This window comes from Pongo pygmaeus, chromosome 1, assembly GCF_028885625.2.
Source record: "Pongo pygmaeus isolate AG05252 chromosome 1, NHGRI_mPonPyg2-v2.0_pri, whole genome shotgun sequence".
Lineage (NCBI taxonomy): Eukaryota > Metazoa > Chordata > Mammalia > Primates > Hominidae > Pongo > Pongo pygmaeus.
The window spans coordinates 220,880,114-220,900,895 of record NC_072373.2 but is presented as its reverse complement, the minus strand read 5'-3'; the positions used below and the strand labels follow the sequence as shown (position 1 = coordinate 220,900,895).

Here is a 20,782-nt window from a genome sequence, read left to right as displayed (position 1 = left end):
CTTTCATATTCTGTCATCTACACTAGCAAAAATGAATATCCTGGTTAAGACTTCTACTAAGAAGCATTTGTATTTTGAGGAAGTTGTATGGAAACTCAAGACAGTCCCACTTAATGTGGAAATTAACTGAGGATACATGTATTGTTTTCTCTGTAGTTTTATAGTTTTCTTTCTTTTAATCATATCAGATGTAAGTATAGGTATAAAGCAATCAACTCTATTTTGATTTCCACATAAAGTACTTATGGAGCTATGGCCCAGGAATTGATTTTTCCATTTGTTTAGGTTCCCAAGTTCTAACCTTGCAAGAAAGGACTGGGGGAGGAAGTGAAATAATATAATAGCAATCAGTAAAGTGAAGGATAGCTTTCCATTTTTGCCCTTGACTACATTTCTCTTCTACAAACAAAATTTACAATAATGCAACATTACCCAGTTGTGTAGTGGTCATTGTATGTGTAAGGAAAGTAACTACTTTCCTGTTTTTGTGATACACAAGATTGGATTTCTCCTATTGGCATATAATTGCAAATATAAATCACTTGTAAAATTTTTAGTTTCTGGCTGGGTGCGGTGGCTCACGCCTGTAATCCCAGCACTTTGGGAGGCCGAGGTGGGCAGGTCACAAGGTCAAGAGTTCGAAACCAGCCTGGCCAACATGGTGAAACCTCGTCTCTACTAAGAATACAAATATTAGCCAGGCATGGTGGTTTGTGCCTGTAATCCCAGCTACTCAGGAGGCTGAGGCAGGAGAATTGCTTGAACCCGGGAGGCGGAGGTTGCAGTGAGCCAAGATCGCGCCACTGCACTTCAACCTGGGCAACAGAGCAAAGACTCTGTCTAGGGGGAAAAAAATTAGTTTCTTGTGAAATTCCATTAGTAAGTTTGTTTTTTAGCCATGACTGCCGCTGCTAAAACTTTATATTGCAAGTGAAAAAGAGCTTGTCCCTTTAGCTATTCTCTTATGGCATGCTGGGATGTTATGAACCATCCATCATAATTTGGGATGAAATGTAAAATATTTAAGCTAGTCTTCTGGGTTAAAAGGGGGTTAAAGATGATTATTCTGTCATCTCTCTAAGTACCTTAACTGACATTCTTTCTATAAGTAGCACCATAATTTTGCTAATTTTTCTTATCTTTATGTTGACCAGTTTGTTTCCCTTTTTGAAGTAACTTCATTGAACTTTCTGCTAACGTATCCCTTACATATTCCCCTCTCTCATCCCTGTTCTCCTTCAGTCTGCTAGGTCAAAGTATAAGGATTCTCAAAAATGCAGAGTAATTATGAAAATTCTGTTTAAAAAGCTTCAGAATAGAATGTTTATATAGCATTGATTTGGAGCTAAGGGCTATATTCTGGTAACATAACAAGGTGCTGCCTAGTGAATGTGTGATTGTATAGTCATGGAGCTGATGTCCCTGCCATAGAATTACAGAATTATCTAAAAAGGGAAATCTGTAATAATGGCTTTCAATGCTCCCACACTTGGACTAGCCATTGCCATAGGCAGAAAGGCAATCTCATCTTTACTGTGTGCACAAACAGTACTTTAATGTAATGTGTGCTTAATATAAGCTTTCTTAAAAAAAAAAAAAAGGTGGCTCCTGTTTTTGAATAGCTATTTTTAAGATAAATTAGATATAGTTAGGAATCTAAATGTGTTCTATATAGTTAATATCCATTATGAGGTGGCTCTGAAAAATCAACCTAGTATAAGTTGGATGGCTTTGCTTTTCTGCCTCTGGTATAACCCATTTTTCTAGAAAAGCTTCCACTTCTACTTAAAGATAGAGGCAAATCATTTTCCTGTTCCCTTATGTACATAGATGTTCACTTACCAAATATTTATAGAGTGGCCCAGCCCTCTGCAGACAGTGGTGAGCAAAACCAGACATGGTTCCTGCCCTCATAGACTTATAGTCTGATGGATGACACAGACATAAATTAAATAATTGCACAAGTAAATGTAAATTATAGCAGTGATGAAATAGTTGTGTGTGTTGTTGGAGATCACATAACATTGGGGGACCTGTTATGAGAAAGTGGTATTTGAAATAAGACCTGAAGATGTGAAATCAAAGGCATGAGGCTGGGTGTGGTAGCTCACGCCTGTAATCCCAGCACTTTGGGAGGCTGAGGTGGGTGAATCACCTGAGATCAGGAGTTTGAGACCAGCCTGGCCAACATGGTGAAACCCCGTCTCAAAAAAAAAAAAAAAAAAAAGACATCAAAGGCACGAGGTGTAGGCATCCAGTGCAGAGAGGACTCCAGGCAGGGGACATGTGCGATGGCTCTTTAATGGCCCAGGCCTTGAAATGGGCAAGTCTAGCTGGGGTGCCCATAATAGAGGAGGGTGATCTGTGTATGTGTTGACTTTGAAAGTGAAATTATCCATTTGATACCTTACGCCAAATTCTTAATCTTTTAAATTCTGTTGCAGTAGTTGTTGTTTGAGGGTCTTGTTTAGAACTTTTTAGAACTTTTCATTCTTACGTTTTTTTACACCAGAGCTTCAACTCTCTGTTTCTTAGCATTTCTCTCTCTCCTGCTTTGGAGCAGACTGAAAGGGAGGTGGCATTATTTCATCTGATTTAATGTTCATTTGCAGTTATTTTTGTTATATTTTTCATTTGTATTTCATTTATGCTCTAGTCATGTTAACATTTGTTTTTCTGTGATGTATTATGTCTGTTTTCTTAATTTTCATTACTTTGAGTTGAAATCCCAAATACCCAGTCCATCCTCCTCCTCTCTTTGTTTTAAAATAGATTTCAGAGCAGGAAAAGCATCAGATAAACATGTGTGTCACTTGGTTTTGTTTGATTTATTGATACAAGTGTCTGTCTTTGTCTTTTGTCTTATGTTCGAAGATCAGCATATACCAAATGGGAAGACTGGAATCATAGTAGGAACTAGATTCTATTTCCCTTTCGCTAATTGGAATGAACACTCTAGCTTTGTGACCACCAGTTTTTATTGCTTTTTTAAAAAAGTAATAGCTACAAAATAAGGAAGAAAATACAAATGTGATAGGACTTTGCTAGTTTGCTTGAAATATGAAGTGTTAGAGCTATAATTTACCTTTTACTTATGCATTTCTGAATTAGGTTTTGAACTCTAGGAGCAAAAGCAAACCTTTTAGGCATCAACTGTCATCTTCTCCCTTAACATTTATCTTTTATCTTTTTTTTTTTCTCTTGAGATGAAGTCTTGCTTTTGTCCCCCAGGCTGGAGTGCGATGGTGCGATCTCGGCTCACTGCAACCTCTACCTCCTGGGTTCAAGTGATTCTCCTGCCTCGGCCCCCCACCCCGAGTAGCTGGGATTACAGGTGCCTGCCACCACACCTGGCTAATTTTTGTATTTTTAGTAGAGACGGGGTTTCACCATGTTGTCCAGGCTGGTCTCAAACTCCTGACCTCAGGTGACCTGCCTGCCTCAGCCTCCCAAAGTGCTGGGATTACAGGCGTGAGCCACCATGCCCGGCCCTTAACATTTATCTTGATGCCCATTCAGAGTCTCCTCTAATCTTAGAACTCAAAAATTTCTTGCTGCAGAGCTTCTCTGCCCATATGTGTCTGCTGACCTCACCTTGTCAGTCACCCTGCCTGAAGATAATAGTCATTTCTTTTTTTTTTTTTGAGACGGAGTCTCTGTCGCCCAGGCTGGAGTGCAGTGGCGCGATCTTGGCTCACTGCAAGCTCCGCCTCCCGGGTTCACGCCATTCTTCTGCCTCAGCCTCCCGAGTACCTGGGACTACAGGTGTCTGCCACCACACCCGGCTAATTTTTTTTATTTTTCATAGAGACGGGGTTTCACTGTGTTAGCCAGGATGGTCTTGATCTCCTGACCTCGTGATCGGCCCGTCTCGGCCTCCCAAAGTGCTGGGATTACAAGCATGAGCCACCGCGCCCGGCCTCTTTTTTTTTTTTTTTTTTTTTTCCCGAGACAGAGTCTCACCCTGTCACCCAGGCTAGAGTGCAGTGGTGCAACTTCGGCTCACCACAACCTCCACCTCCCGGGTTCAAGCGATTCTCCTGCTTCAGCCTCTCAAGTAGCTGGGACAACAGGTGCATGCCACCATGCCCGGCTAATTTTTATATTTTTAGTAGAGACAGTGTTTCGCCATGTTGGCCAGGCTGGTCTCAAACTCCTGGCCTCAGGTGATCCGCCTACCTCAGCCTCCCGAAGTGCTGGGATTAAGGCATGAGCCACCACACCCAGCCAATAATAGTCATTTCTTAAAGTAACAATAAATGGCCAGGCACGGTGGCTCATGCCTGTAATCCCAGCACTTTGGGAGGCTGAGGCAGGCAGATCACCTGAGATCAGGAGTTCGAAACCAGCCTGACCAATGGGGAGAAACCCAGCCTACTCAGGAGGCTGAGGCAGGAGAATCGCTTGAACCCGAGAGATAGAGGTTGCAGTGAGCTGAGGTTGCGCCACTGCACTCTAGCCTGGGCAACAAGAGCGAAACTCCATCTCAAAATAAATAAATAAGGTAACAATAAAGACCCATAGGCCAGGCGCGGTGGCTCACGCCTGTAATCCCAGCACTTTGGAAGGCTGTTGTGGGCGGATCACGAGGTCAGGAGATCAAGACCATCCTGGCTAACATGGTGAAACCCTGTCTGTACTAAAAATACAAAAAAATTAGCTGGGCGTGGTGGCGGGCACCTATAGTCCCAGGTACTCGGGAGGCTGAGGCAGGAGAATGGTGTGAACCCGGGAGGCGGAGCTTGCAGTGAGCCGAGATCGCACCACTGCATTCCAGCCTGGGTGACAGAGTGAGACTCCATCTCAAAATCAAACAAAAAATAACCAATAAAGACCGTAATGCTGTGATATGGAATTTATTTTAGAGTTATTAACTGTATTTCGTCCCATTTCCCTGCCTTTTTTGTCTCCTGGTTTCTGTTTTATCTATTGGGAAAAATGAAACAAAACCTCTTTATAATTTCTTAAATTAAAAGGTTAAGCTCGCCTGGGCATGGTGGCTCACACCTGTAATCCCAGCACTCTGGGAGGCCGAGGCAGGTGGATCACAAGGTCAGGAGATTGAGACCAGCCTGGCCAACATGTTGAAACCTCATCTCCATTAAAAATACAAAAATTAGCTGGGTATGGTGGCGCGTGCCTGTAATCCCAGCTACTCGGGAGGCTGAGGCAGGAGAATCACTTGAACCAGGGAGTCGGAGGTTGCAGTGAGCCGAGATCATGCCACTGTATTACGGCCTGGTGACAGAGCGAGACTCTGTCTCAAAAAAAAAAAAAAGATTAAGCTCTTGAATGGGCCCCTCCTCCAACCTGTCTGTAGCAGCATTCATAGAGCAGTATCTTGAAAGTCTGCTTCCAGGTGTGACTCTTCTCCCTACAGTAGTTAAGTTTTAGAGCATGATTTGGTGTGTGTTGGTCTTCGTCAACAGTTCTGCCAAGCGTTTGCTTGTTCATTATCTGTGCTGAAAAGGCAGCTCTAGGCAAATCTGAGAGGATAGGACTGAGAAGGGGTCTTAAGACAAGGCCAGAAGTCAGCTCACAGTTGCAAGAAGATGGTGTCAGTGAATCTGAAAGCCAGTTTATCTCTCCATGGATGCTCTGACATTTGTCTCCTGGTTTCTGTCTCTAGGGCATTTGTTTACCTGAGCAATCTGCTGTATCCCGTGCCCCTGATCCACAGGGTGGCCATCGTCAGTGAGAAAGGTGAAGTGCGGGGATTTCTGCGTGTGGCTGTACAGGCCATCGCAGGTAGGTGACCCTCTTCTGAAATGAGAGCTGTGAGTTCTTTGTCTAGAGACAAAGCAGGCTGATTCCACGTGGGTCACGCTTATATTACACATACAAACTGTGGGGAGTTTGTATGTGTAATATACATACACATACTTTGGAGAAAGCCTTTATTGCTCCTTTCTAGCAATTGTTCCCAACTATCACAAATAGATCCTGCTTAGTCCAGACTACTGCTACTTTGCAATAATGGGGTAAAGAGATTTCCTTAAACATGTTAAATAACAGCTCTTGCATTAACTATATAAAAGTCATTGGCGTGTTTTTTTTTTTTTTTTTTTCTTTTATTGAGACAGGGTCTCACTTTGTCATCCAGGCTGGAGTGCAATGGTGCAATCATATCTCACTGCATCCTTCACCTCCAGGCTCAGCCATCCTCCCACCTCAGCCACCTGAATAGCTGGAACTACAGATGCACACCACCATCCCAGCTAATTTTTAAGTTTATAAATTTTATAGAGTTGGGGTCTCATTATGTTGCCCAGCATAGTCTCAAACTCCTGAGCTCAAGCGATCTTCCTGCCCTGGCCTCCCGAAATGCTAGGATTATGGGTGTGGGCCATTGCACCTGGCCAGTCATTGGCCTTTTATTTTGTTTTGAGACGGAGTCTTGCTCTGTTGCCCAGGCTGGAGCGCAGTGGCACAATCTCAACTCACTGCAATCTCCGCCTCCTGGTTCAAGTGATTCTCATGCCTCAGCCTCCCTAGTAAATGGGATTACAAGTGCTCACCATCACACCCAGGTAATTTTTGTATTTTTAGTAGAGACGAAGTTTTACCATTTTGGCCAGGCTGGTCTCAAACTCCTGACCTCAGATGATCTGCCCACCTCGGCCTTCCAAAGTGCTGGGATTACAGGCGTCAGCCACTGCGCCCAGCCTGGCCTAAGTAATGTATCTTAACTGCTTCATTATTAACAAAGGATTGTTAGGCCTTTGTCTTGCTTAGTTTTTTTTTTTTTTTTTTTTTTTTCTCAGAGTACTTCTAATAGACATTTGTTTGGCTGCTGTTTTGTAATGCACGGGTCAAGCTGATACAAGCTGATTGTGGTGGCTCGTGCCTGTAGTCCCAGCTACTTGGGAGGCCGAGGCAGGATTGCTTGAGCCCAGGAGTTTGAGGCCAACCTGGGCAACATAGTGAGACCCCATCTCTTAAAAAACAATTGAAAAAAAAAAGATTTTGATATTTTCCATTTTTCCATGATCCAGCCTATGTTCTGAGAAAGAATGTGGTCATTTTCTGTAATCTTTCTGTCTTAATTCCCAAATGCTATGCTGTGTCCGGTGACCTTTCAGCCTTTCCCCCATGGAAACTTGTGACACAGTCACCAGTGTTGAGTATATGGAAGTCTCCTCCACAAGTACAATATAGTATTTTCAAATACTTGTTGGGTATTATCTTGCCAGCATGGAGACAGTCAGGATTTCTAGGTGTGACATTTGAACAATCTCAAGAATAAAACTGATTCTTTTTTTTTTTTTGAGATGGAGTCTCGCTCTGTTGCCCAGGCTGGAGTGCAGTGGTGCGATCTCGGCTCACTGCAACCTCCGCCTCCCGGGTTCAAGCAATTCTCCTGCCTCAGCCTCCTGAGTAGCTGGGATTACAGGCGCCCACCACCACGCCTGGCTAATTTTTGTATTTTTAGTAGAGACGGGGTTTCACTATGTTAGTCAGGCTGGTCTCGAATTCCTGACCTCATGATCTGCCCACCTCAGCCCCTCAAAGTGCTGGGATGACAGGCGTGAGCCACTGCACCCGGCCTAAAACCGATTCTTTATTGACTAGTCTCATTTGAGCTAAGGAAGTTGGTAAATCTGCATGAATAGAATGCGAAGCAGCCCATGCCGTGTTACTACTTTGGTATCATTCTCTCATGCCAAAGACTTGAGTTTATAATCCAGCAAGAGCCTTTTCCCTCCCTCCCCGTGTGTAGTCTCACTCAATTCTTGCTAATTTTTTTTTCTGCTTTAGCGGATGAAGAAGCTCCTGATTATGGCTCTGGAATTCGACAGTCAGGAACAGCTAAAATATCTTTTGATAATGAATACTTTAATCAGGTGAGAAACCATCAGGAAGAAGGAAAACCCTGTGGAAAGAGAAAGAATGTTCAGCATTGGAGATCAGTTCTCCTGTAAAACTGAAAAATACAGGGTGCTGGTTGCCACAGAGTAGTTCAGTAGAATATGGGACATGTCTAACAATAATGAAGGTAAAGGTGTATAGACTCAACATTCATATTTTATTCATTGCCTTTCCTCAGACAGCCCTCAGTCCATATAATTTTCCAGTCACTATTATTTGTTGGGCAGATAAACAGAAGTAAGACAACTGGGGAAAAATATGTTTTTATACTACTTTACCATGTACCTGCCCCTGCCTTTTTTTCAGAGTGACTTTTCGTCTGTTGCAATGACTCGTTCTGGTCTGTCCTTGGAGGAGTTGAGGATTGTGGAAGGACAGGGTCAGAGTTCTGAAGTCATCACTCCTCCAGAAGAAATCAGTCGAATTAATGACTTGGGTATGTAGACGGAGTTTACTGTGCTTGGGGACATTTTCGACAAAGGGAAAATATTGACCATTATCAAGGGACATAGTGGCCTTCATCAACTAGGAATGGAAAGAATGCCCAACTCCCTCCTTTTTGCATTATTTGAACCATCTGTGTCTTCATTTGACCCTCTTTAGATTTGAAGTCAAGCACTTTGCTGGATGGTAAGATGGTAATGGAAGGGTTTTCTGAAGAGATTGGCAACCACCTGAAACTGGGCAGTGCCTTCACTTTCCGAGTAACAGTGTTGCAGGCCAGTGGAATCCTCCCAGAGTATGCAGATATCTTCTGTCAGTTCAAGTAAGCTGCCCCTTTGCTCTGCCTCCCAGCTAGCTGCTAACCGAGGTGACATCTCTTGTGCACTGTAGAGTGCTTTACATGTGTGAGGGATTAACACTCTTGAGACAAAGACTGACCAGTCTCTGAAGGAAAATACTTTCATCACTCCTATGGGAGTGAGAACCAGAAACCTGTCCTGGAATGCAACAGGGTTCCCTGGGAGGAGGAGCATGCTGCGCATCCTGCTGCAGGGCTCTGCTGTGAGCGGTCCCCCTTTACCAGAAATGTAGGGTCTGATCACATAAGCCTGTTGATGAGTCTTTCTAGTCCTCTTCATGTTGAAATGTCTTATTAGTAAGCCTGAAAGCAATGACTTATCTAGCTAGCAATTATGCCTATTTAATAATCGGGAAAAGGAAAATTTAAACAATGTAAAGAAGGATAAATTCTACATCAACTGAAAAAAGCTAGCATGTAGGGAAGATGTGATACTTCTCATTTCTCATCTACATAGGACTTGCTCTTTCCCTCGGCCCTCTCAAAACCCTGTGCTCTGGATGCTTTCTTCTCAAGACTGCCCCAGGAAAACACTTTTTTGTGAATCTTCAGTTTTAATACCTCCAGACTTCAAGGTGTCTTTTCAGTACTTGGAAAGGGCCACAGTACAAGAGACTGAAGTCTGATCCCTCCATACCTACCGCCCTCAGTTTGCCACTGGTGCCACCAAGAGGCTGCTTTGGGTTCTGCCATCCGTCTCCCCTCAGAATGTGCCTTGGCCTTCCCATGGGCCCTAGTGCAGTTTATAAAGCTTTTGTATAGGTTTTATCACAGAAAGTTGAGTTAAATGTGATCTAAATTAAATGTGATCACTATATAGTAAACCACTAATATCATTTGCTACAACTCATAGTTGTTGAAGTATTACCCATTGAGCATTGATTTCACCTATTTAATGTGTTTTCACTCATACCCTCAAACTTAGGGCACAATAGTGTTGACCAAATGAATCTGTTTTTTGGAACTGTTGCTATTATTCTAATCAGGCAACTGATAACGTTTTATGGAAAACATCTATTTGGTTAACTGATGTCTGAAGTGACAATAATAGTGAGTTGACCTTTGTCCTACCATCTCCTAAAAAGAGCAGCATCTCTACCTGGTGTTAGCTCTGGGGAAAAGGGCATGTTGCTTGTGTTGAAAGCAGCCTCAAAGGCGTCCTGTGTTTTTATAGTCGCTCCTCTGGCCTGTGCCGGGAAGGTATGGCTGCAGAGCACTGTGAATGAGTTCACCTGTCGTCAGGGAACCCCAAGAATGCTGCAGTGCCAGCAGTACAGGAATCAGGGATTTGGAGCACTTGGCAAAAGCATGCTAGTGTTCTCAGACTGGTGAACTAATTTGGAAGACAACAAGTTCATACTACCAGTCTCTCTGTCCCCCCAATTGAAAATATTTTCTTTTTCTCCATTTTTTCTTGATGGAAGGGGTGTCCTTCTGATGGATTTTTCTATCTGGCAGTAAATCTTTGTGTTGGGTCCTCTTTAACTGTGCAGTTCTTTTTATTTCAGACTAACAATAGGGAGAGAGAGAGGGAACGATAACATCTCACTATCTGTGAAAATAACTAAATATAGCCCATTGGTTCAACACATCTTTCCAGAGTATCTTCTATGTGTCAAGACCTGTGGGAAAACGCTTGCTGTCTGGTGGGGAGAGAGGCATATAAATACATTATTACAGTGAAATCATTGCTATTAAGGAAAAAAACGTTACTAGTAATGCGGGAACACAAAACTGTCAGGGTAAGTCAGGAAAGACTGCCTGGAAGAGGTGACATTTGAATCCACAACAGACTCTCAGGTAACTATGCCATCCACAGGCTTTCGCACTAACTGTGGAAGCTTGAGTCTGCTAAATTTTGTCTGTACAAAATGACATTGTTTTTATTTTTAGTAAAAAGCTTTTACAAAGGAAGAGGAGTTAATTGAATTTACTTCTTCACTCTCTCTAAAGCATTCTTGCATATACCTCCATATAGCCAAGTGATCAGGGTCAGTTAATTTTTCAGTCATTTTTGAAATAAAATCTAAAATGCCCTCTGTGCGATATGGAAAAGGTTCTTGACAAGGAATGTAAATAACTTAAAGAATCTGCTTAAGTGGAATGCTTCTTTCTATAGGATCCACATTGGGCTCTTGAAACAGATTCTGATAATACCATTTAATGCAGTGTTCACGAGTCTTTTTATTTTCTTTATGAAGCTTTTTGCATCGCCATGATGAAGCATTCTCCACGGAGCCCCTCAAAAACAATGGCAGAGGAAGTCCCCTGGCCTTTTATCATGTGCAGAATGTAAGTGACGCGGACCTTTTTGCCAAACATATGTTTTTCTGGTACCTTGGCTTTCTCAGCCCAGGAAGGGTGATAAGAAGAGGTACAAGTCACTGGCTGTGCAGGGGGAGAGTAGACAATAGAGGGCGTGGCTAGAGCGGTGAGGTCATCCACAGTGGCCTGAGCAGCAAGCCTTCTTGTCTGTATCACAATGGGCCTAGTGAGTGGAATGTGGGTTCGTCTGCCAGTAAAATCTTCCATCAGTTTGAATGCAATGAGTTGTTTTAGTGTTTCTGTCCTAGAAAAATAAGCATGCTTAATAAGAGTTTTGTTAAAGTGAATGCATTGTCCTTTAAACCCTAAGATACTTATGTTTCTCGATTGCAAATAACATAAAAAATATCAAATACCTTCTGTAGCTAAATTAAGATTTAGATCTGTTTTCCTTGCAACTGATAGTATAATTAACACATTAATGCCCTTTACAACTGTATTCCTACGTGGAGTAAGAAAACAGACCCTTCCCTCTCTTACATGAATTTCACTCAAACTCTATTCCAAAGTCATCATCCTCATCACAATAGCTAATATTCACTGAGAGTTTATTTTGTGTTAGTCACTGTTCTGAGAGTTTTTGTGTAATTTATCTTTACCTTTATACCATAGATTAAGATAATCCCTGTGTTAGCTGAGATGACTGAAGTCACTTATCAGGCTGGGCGCAGTGGCTCACACCTGTCCCAGCACTCTGGGAGGCCGAGGCAGGTGGATCACTTGAGGTCAGGAGTTTGTGACCAGCCTGGCCAACATGGTGAAATCCCATCTGAGACACGAGAATTGCTTGAACCCAGGAGGGGGAGGTTGCAGTGAGTCGAGATTGTGCCACTGCACTCCAGCCTGGGCAACAAAGCGAGACTCCCATCTCAAAAAAAATAAAAAAGTAATAATAAAAATAAAGTTACTCATCAGTGTTACAAGAGGTAGAGATAGGACTTAAGCTCAGAGAAATGTAGCTCTGGCATTCAGGATCTTCACTACTACATGAAATTGTCTCTCATTCTCTTGCTAACCATGTCTGCTATCTAAAGTAAGAGAGGAAAGGAGAACTTCAAAGATGGAACAAGCAAACACAAAATATGCCGTCTTCTTTTTCATGTTGGTATAAATATAAGCAAGCATGTATCTGATAAACTTTGATCAGCTGCTGTGCACAAGGATTGTGCCTGACAACTGAGGAATGCAGATGAATGTCAGATGCTCCCAGTGAGCTTCGAATTACGATAGGGGAAATAAAATGCATTACATAAACACCAGTCATGCAAAGATGAACATGAGAAAATATTCACTAAATGCAATGGGGGTGGAGAAAGGGAAAGTTATTTCTATTAATGGAAAGCTATTTTAAGTTACTTTTTGTTGGGGAGGATAGTTGGGTGGAGAAAGGGGATAGGAAGCTCCCTGAAGGATGTAGTATAAGCAAGAAAAAGTGTGTCAAACTTGGCATTGTGCCTGGCACATAGGCCATAGTCAGTACGTGCATGGATGTGTGGAAGGGCCTTCCAGGCAGGGTTGCAGCCTGGGCCAGTCCTTGGCACAGCTGAGGAGAGAGCAGGTGAAGGGAGCAGCAGGTGAGTGAGTGAGCCAGAATAGTAAGTGTGGGAAGGACAACAGGGGCCAAGATCAGTTGAGGCAAAGTATGGAAGATCTTGAATACCTGAAGCTGGGAAAAGTTACTTTAGAATTAAAAACATCATAGGGGATCCCCTGTTTTTTGTTGCAAGAGGCCTGCATAGTAAAATACCCAGCAGCTACTGGACACTCAGCAGTAGTAAAGTTGGGCCAGGCATAGTGGCTCATGTCTGTAATCCAGCACTTTGGGAGCTGAGGCGGAAGGATCAGTTCAGCACATGAGTTCAAGACCAGTCTGGGAAACATAGTGAGATACTGTCTCTACAAAAAATTGTTTTAAATTAGCCAGGCATGGTGGTGCATGTCTGTAGTCCTAGCTACTCCGGAGGCTGAGGCAGGAGGATTGCTTGAGCCCGGGAGGGTGAGGCCGCATGAGCCTTGTTTGTGTGCTACAGAGCAAGACCTTGCCTCAAAACAAACAAACAAACAAACAAAAAAACCCAAAATACAGTACTAAAGTTCTGATTGAAGCAAAAATGTGTATTTTCTTGTAATCTTTTCCTAATCTTGCTTGGCTTTAGATTGCAGTGGAGGTCACTGAATCATTTGTGGATTACATCAAAACCAAGCCTATTGTATTTGAAGTCTTTGGGCATTATCAGCAGCACCCACTTCATCTGCAAGGACAGGAGCCTAACAGGTTTGGACCAGATAAGCAAACATTTTTGATGGTATTGTTTTGATTTTTAGTTTCTCAATTGCTGGAAAGGAAGAAATCTTTTGAGGGATTAAGATAACTAAATAAGTATTCTATATTACCCTGTTTCCTCTTTAGAAACTTCACTGTCATCTTATAGCCACCTAATCACTGATTTTAGATAGAGCAAATTAAATTTTGACCAGGTGACCTCAAATACCATCTTTTTGTAGGAAGAGACTTTGAATATGGTAGAAATTTGAGGAATATAACATGAAAATTGTTAAAAATTGTTCCTAATGCCCACAGCTTTATGAAACAGAAGCTGTAAGTACAGTCATCAAAACTGCTGAGGAAAGCAACAGTGGGCCTTTCTGATGATGGCAGAGTGTTGGTATTGGCAGAATTTTCTTATTTATTAGCTAAGACTTAGGGGGAGACATTTTTAAAATGAGATTTAGCCTGTTTCACTATCTAGGATTATCTCTATTATCTGGTATTATGCTAGAGTTGAAAATGCAAAAGTCTGCTTCCTTAAAGGGAATTAAAATGTGCTATTGATGTCAACATCCAACTCTTTGTAGTCTTTTTATTTCTCTTGAAAAAACGGGGTTTATTGATTTCTACACTGCAAATAGTCATTACAAAAAGTTTTTTTTTCTTTTAAATAAATTCACACAAAGAGAAGTAGAAAGCGATGGTAATGACCAGCAAGAGGAATAATAATTATGTTTATCTTAATGTCTGTGTGCCAGTTCTATTTACGTTAATGTTGGAAAACTCCAACTTGGAATCCAGAACTTCAGATCTGCAAATGGAATGTCTTGAGATAGGCACGTGGAAGTCAAACAGTTTCTCTCTTTTTCCCTGCTTTTAGAAGCTGTACATAAAATGTTGTTTCCTTCTGTACTGTCACAGAACTTTTACGTACATTCTCACTCCTAGTTGTGAAACGCCTAAAGAGAAGGAAATTCAATTTGCAGTCCAGCACAAAGGGGAGAATTTCTAAAATAAATAACTCTTTATAGTCTTGATCTTTGTCTTCTTTTCTTTGCAGTCCGCCTCAGCCGTGCCGCCGATTCTTCCCTCCACCCATGCCACTGTCCAAGCCAGGTGAGCACTCGCTCTGCTTTTTGCATGATGATCTCTTTGTGAATACATCTCTTATTCTGAATGACTTTTCAAATAGAAGTCATATTCGAATTCTTATTCTTCTATATATCCACATGTATTCCTGCTCCTCCTCTTGTATATGTCTAGTAGGAACTAGAATTCCTAGTTGCTGATTTAAAATAAGAAGTAAAGGCCGGGCGCGGTGGCTTATGCCTGTAATCCCAGCACTTTGGGAGGCTGAGGCAGGTGGATCACCTGAGGTCAGGAGTTCGAAAACAGCCTGACCAACATGGTGAAACCCTCGTCTCTACTAAAAATACAAAATTAGCCGGGCATGGTGGCACACGCCTGTAATCCCAGCTACGTGGGAGGCTGAGGTAGGAGAATCACTTGAACCAGGGAGGTGGAGGTTTCAGTGAGCTGAGATTGCACCTTTGCACTCCAGCCTGGGCAACAAGAGCGAAACTCCGTCTCAAAACAATATAAAATAAAATAAAATAATAAAATAAGACAAGAAGTAAGAAACAATAGGGGGCCTTATCTACCATCTCTCTGGTCTTCTATTTGCAGATTTTGATAATCACTCTGTTCCTAAATCTTTCCACTTTGTATGTAACTTCCCATAACTGTCAGGGGACTAGGCATTTCTTTGCATAGTAAATTTATTCTGCATGTTCAGTGATGTTGTTTTGATTTTTCTTTATTTCTGTCCTTTTTCCTCATTGCCTATTCGCCAAATTCCCACCCCACCCTGTGCTCACTCTCCACCCTCTGTATTCCCCATCTTCATCTGCCTTCAGACCATGAGAGAAAGATTGAGCTGATTCGGTTTCTCGTGTCTGGCTATGTGAATGTGCATATGTTGGACACATTTTCTGAGCACGCCAGTGTGCTTGCATCCTCCGCTATTGCCACCTTCCAGGATGAGGCTGACCCATTGCCGCCTTTTCTCTTTCTGCCAGTTCCCAGCTGCCAGAGCGAGAGGGTACCCAAACGAGATGGTTAGTAGCTGAATTAGCTCCACCTTAGATGTAGAACCAACCTCAGGCGCTTGTCCTGAAGCCTGGCTCTCTGCATATGAAACACTGACATTTCCGTTTGCAACTTGAGCTGAATGTAGAGCTCAGCACATTTTCAAGGTTGTATCACATTTTCTTCCTAGAGATTTGGGAAGCACCTTCTCTACATGTGCCTCTTTCACATCACCATCGCAGTGGGGGAGGCCCTTGCATTTGTTTTTATGGATTCTTTGCAATAGTATTTTTAATTTTGAAGATTTTACTAGTAGTTCGTTTGTTAGAATACTTCTGGTTTTGCTTTCTGACCCTTAGATGACTGCCAGGATCACTTACCCTATTTTCTTTCTGACTAGCGTCACCAACTCATGTGAAACTCAGCTGGGCTGAATACTGCTGATAGGGTACACATGTGAATAGTGCTAAATGATTCATAAAGCTCCTTTATATACATTATGTTAATGGATCTTCATGCTCGCTTTTCAAGATAGTAGGCTAAATATTAGGATCTACAGTTTATAAATGAGGAGACAGACTCCCAGAGGTTAAGCAGCTTAACTAAAGTCACATAGCATCAGTACAGTTAAGAATATGGAGTTTAAATCTGACCGGGTATGGCGGCTCGCACCTGTAATCCCAGCATTTGGGAGGCTGAGTCGGACAGATTGCTTGAGCTCAGGAGTTAGAGACCAGCCTGGGCAACATGGCGAAACCCTCTCTCTACAAAAAAATGCAAAAATTAGTCGGGCGCGGTGGTGCACGCCTTTGGTCTCAGCTACTCAGGAAGCTGAGGTGGGAGGATGGTTTGAGCCCAGAGGGCAGAGGTTACAGTGAGCCGAGATCACGCCATAAAAAAGAAATAAAAGAATATGGAATTTAAATCTGAAGAAAATGTATAACATAAGATCATTTACAGAATCCTGTATTTATAAATGAGACCAGTGGGTGGTTTCCAACTTTGTCCTCACATTGGTATCACCTGGGAAACTTTACCCCTCATGGAGGAAGAACTTTGTCCTTCCCTTAGAGATTGTGATTTAATTGATCTGGGGTGTGTCCTGGACTTTAAGGAGTCCAGGTACTCCTATGTGCAGGGAGGTTTGGGAACCATTGGGGTGGAGGATGGGTCTTTTCTTCAGGACATCAGCTTTGATTGAGCCCCTGTGACGTGTGAGGCTTTCCCAAGCATTGTCTCTCCCACGTTAGTCCCATGCTTTACATGCCACAGAACCTGAGATTCTGGAATTGAAAGGTTTCATGAGCACATTTATTCTACGCAAAAGCTGTTTTCTCATCATTAGAGACAGTTTGTTGAGAAAAAAGATACTGATTTCTTTATTTTCCTTGTTCTCTGAATGTAGAGATAACTAATAACTTACAAAGTTTATATTGGTGTTTCTCTGGGTCTTTTGCGTTGAAATCTTTCCTCTGACTCTTGCTGCCTTTCCCAAGTATGTCTTTAAAGACTGACATTAGAGAAGCTTGTATTTTTGCTGAGTAGTCTTGGACCAGATTTTGACATACTCTAAAAACTTTTAAAAGTTCCAGCCACCAAGTTAAACACGATGAGCAAAACCAGCCTTGGCCAGAGCATGAGCAAGTATGACCTCCTGGTTTGGTTTGAGATCAGTGAACTGGAGCCTACAGGAGAGTAAGTCCAACTTAATAAATTTTTAAATAAGGCAAAATGTTTCAAATTAGGAAATGCAATTTTGAATCTTCTTGTATTTGGGTTCATGAATCATTGTTACTGTCAAATTCCAGGGATGGTTTTGTTTTTGTTTTTGTTTTAATAGAGATGCAGTCTTGTTACGTTGACCAGGTTGGTCTTGACCACTCCTGGCCTCAAGCAGTCCTCCTGCCTCGACCTCCCAAAGTGCTGAGATTACAGGCATGAGCCACCACACCTGGCCGAATTCCAGTTTTGAATTGATTTTTGGTGGTCTTGGTATTTGAATCAGATGTTTATCAGAGAACTGACTGTTCAGCATAATAATTTGCCTTCTCGTTAGCAACAGCAAAATCATGGAGACAGGCATCTTGTTATTTTTTGGGTTTTTTTTTTTTTTTTTTTTGCTTTTTTTTTTTTTGAGAGGGAGGCTTGCTCTGTTGCCCAGGCTGGAGTGCAATGGCGCAATCTCAGCTCACTGCAACCTCTGCCTCCCAGGTTCAAGCGATTCTCCTGCCTCAGCCTCCTGTGTAGCTGGGATTACAGGTGCGTGCCACCATGCCAGGCTAATTTTTGTATTTTTAGTAGAGGCAGGGTTTCACCATGTTGACCAGGCTGGTCTCAAACTCCTGACCTCAGGTGATCCACCCGCCTCGGCCTCCCAAAGTGCTGGGATTACAGGCGTGAGCCACTGCGCCCGGCAGCACCTTGTTGTAAGGGTTTTATCATAATGGGTTTTATCAGTAGTAAAGCAAAAGGAGCATATTGCATAGAATATGGTAAAGACTTACATTACTAATGTCAAGGAGGACATAGAAGGGCAGAATATTTTCCTAGACCAGGGTTTCTCAACCTCAGCACTATTTGGGGCTGGATAATTCTCTGTTGTGAGGGGCTGTCCTGTGCATTTAGAGTATTTTGTAGCATCCTTGGCCCATACCCACAAGATGCCAGTAGCAGCTCCACTCTATTTGTGACAACCAAAAATGTCTTCAGACATTGCCAAATATCCCCCAGGGAGGGCATCCTCAGTTGAGAACCACTGTCCTAGATCAAAGTGATACCATCAGCTTACTCTGTCTGGATGAGCTGAGTTAGAGTAAGTGATTAATGTAATTGTTGTGTATAATCATCTCTAAAATGCTTTTGGAAAAACACAAATGAAAGAGATCTTACTCTTAGGACAGAGGCAAGGGGCTGTATCAGTTAATGTAAAGGGTAGGGGCAAATGTTATCCTAATGTTCTCCTATATGTAATTCTGAGAACCACCATCATGGTCATCATTGGGAAACACTTATTAAGTTCCTACTATGTGTAGGATACTGTGTTAAGTGTGGTTCTGTCAATCTTGTATGTAATTGTCAGTAGTGACAGTGCTTTGTGGAATTTGACTTTTCATAGACAGACCTATGATGTGATTACAAGTTGCATTATGAGGGAGAGGTAGTTACAGTAATTGTTTCTACTGAATTAATTGCTCTCTGAATCTTAAAAAAAACTATAGTCTGAAATTATCTGTGTTTCTTATCTCCTGTCAATTGCCATTGCACTTCTACATTATTTATTGAATACTTAATATCAAGGGGTTGGATGCAACCAAAAGATGTTACTGTCCTTTGACTACTCAAGTCTAGAGAGGATTGAGACACAGATGTGTGGAAAAGACGAGTAAATGCAAATGACTGTATGATTAAATGCCAGCATGGGTGAGAAAGACGTGGGATCAGAATTTATCAAAACAAAGACCACCACGGGCTAACCCTTGCAGATGAAGTAGCACTTAGTTTTTTCTTTTGCATTTCTATTTTTTAGGTATATCCCAGCTGTGGTTGACCATACAGCAGGCTTGCCTTGCCAGGGGACATTTTTGCTTCATCAGGTACTAATGAGGGACCAAAACAGGCATCGGAGGGAACACTGAAAATAATTTAGAATAAGAGACGGAACTCTTTCTTTTTCTCTGTTTTCATCTCTGTTTCAGAGGGTGGGCGGGGCAGTGTCCTGTTGTCATTTTTTTTTCTTTTTTTCTGTGTCTGTTTTTAGATATTTCTTCCTCAGACCTTGGCTTATATTTACCCTTGCTTTTATATGTATTTAGAATAGCTATTTTGAAAAATATTTTATTTCATTCAATTACTCTAATTTGTGTAGCTCCTATGTCACTTTTAATACTTTTCATTTCATGATATTTGGAAGCTCTGTGCTTTCACACCAAAAGTTCTTAATAGGGATAGAGGATGAAGGTTTCAATGGACTAAAAATCTGGTTATGAAATACAGGTCTCCTTTTGGTAAATCAAAAGTAGATTCAGTCAGTGTTCAAAAGTACTTAAGACCCAAGTGGGCATAGGGGCTAGGGATACCATACACTTGGGACATACAATCAGGGCGTGGTTGAATACTTATTATACAAGGGGCTGGGATGCAGCCACATAATCTCCTGTGACAGATTATGGTTTTATTCTTAAAACCATAGGGAAAAAGAATTTTTTAGAAAAGAAAGAAATGAAAACCATATCAGAACCTGACTGTTCCTTAGTCCCTGACACATCTCCCTTTTTTTTGAATAACAATGTGGATAGCATTTTCCCTCTTTCCACACCTCTCCTTCCTGCTCATCCCACATGCCATGCCATACAGTCCAGAAAACAATAGACGAGAGGAGATAATAGATTGCTTCAGCTAAATTGCAACCCTGCTTCATTACCTAGGGCATCCAGCGAAGGATCACAGTGACCATTATCCATGAGAAGGGGAGCGAGCTCCATTGGAAAGATGTTCGTGAACTGGTGGTAGGTGAGTACATTTCCTCAGCCAAGGATAGAACCAGGACTTATAGAGATTTTTTTTTTTTTTTTTTTTTTTTTGAGATAGGGTCTTGCTCTGTCACCCAGGCTGGAGTACAATGAGATCATAGCTCCCTGTAGCCTCAAACTCCTGGGCTCAAGCAATCCTCCTGCCTCAGGTTCCCGAGTAGCTGGGACCACAGGTGTGAGGCACTGTGCCCTGTTCGAGATGTTATTCTTCCCTGTTTGCAGTACATGGAATGTGTGGAAGACCATATTGGGAAACATAGACTATGGAGATGTAGAGGCCTTGAGTTTGAAACTCTGTATTCCTGTTTCTTTGCTCTATCATTAGTGGTATGTTATCCAACTAACTAACTCAGTTACCAGGGAATGGTTCTGTGGTAGAGGCTGTGAGAGGGCATAAAAGAAATCTCTACTGGCTGGGTGTGGTGGCTCATGCCTGTAATCCCAGCACTTTTGGAGGCTGAGATGGGTGGATTACATGAGCCCAGGAGTTTGAGCCTGGCCAAGGTAGCAAAATCCCATCTCTACAAAAAAAAATGAAAATTAGCCAGGCATGGTGGCATGCACCTGTAGTCTTGGCTACTCAGGAGGCTGAGGTGGGAGGATCGTTTGAACTTCGGAGGTGGAGGTTGCAGTGAGCTGAGATGGCACCACTGCATTCAAGCCTGAACAACAGAGTGGGACTCCATCTCAAAAAAAAAAAAGAAAAGAAAAATCTCTGCTAACTGTGAGCTTGCAGTTCAGTTAGGGAGACAGCATATATATGTGCAGAATGCTTTGATGAATAAATACCAAAATGAAGACAAAGGAAAATCTATGCTAAGAGAGTTAACAGTGAAAACAAGCCAGGAGGACTGAATAGATTTCAAGAAAAATTAGAGAGTTTTTTTTTTTTTTTTTTTC

The 20,782-nt window shown here is 42.1% G+C and overlaps 1 protein-coding gene across 15 annotated transcripts in view; it reads left to right on the top strand.

Moving 5' to 3' along the window:
- KIF1B (kinesin family member 1B) overlaps positions 1–20,782 on the top strand; it is a 174,083-nt gene that overhangs the window by 119,621 nt on the left and 33,680 nt on the right. For all 15 annotated transcript variants that reach the window (XM_054439955.2, XM_054439961.2, XM_054439910.2 and 12 more), the window contains 10 exons: positions 5,630–5,748; positions 7,759–7,844; positions 8,176–8,305; positions 8,473–8,635; positions 10,873–10,963; positions 13,153–13,271; positions 14,326–14,381; positions 16,940–17,048; positions 18,880–18,946; positions 19,778–19,862. In XM_054439955.2, the coding sequence (XP_054295930.1) occupies positions 5,630–5,748; positions 7,759–7,844; positions 8,176–8,305; positions 8,473–8,635; positions 10,873–10,963; positions 13,153–13,271; positions 14,326–14,381; positions 16,940–17,048; positions 18,880–18,946; positions 19,778–19,862 (1,025 nt within the window). The remainder of the gene's footprint in view (positions 1–5,629; positions 5,749–7,758; positions 7,845–8,175; positions 8,306–8,472; positions 8,636–10,872; positions 10,964–13,152; positions 13,272–14,325; positions 14,382–16,939; positions 17,049–18,879; positions 18,947–19,777; positions 19,863–20,782) is intronic.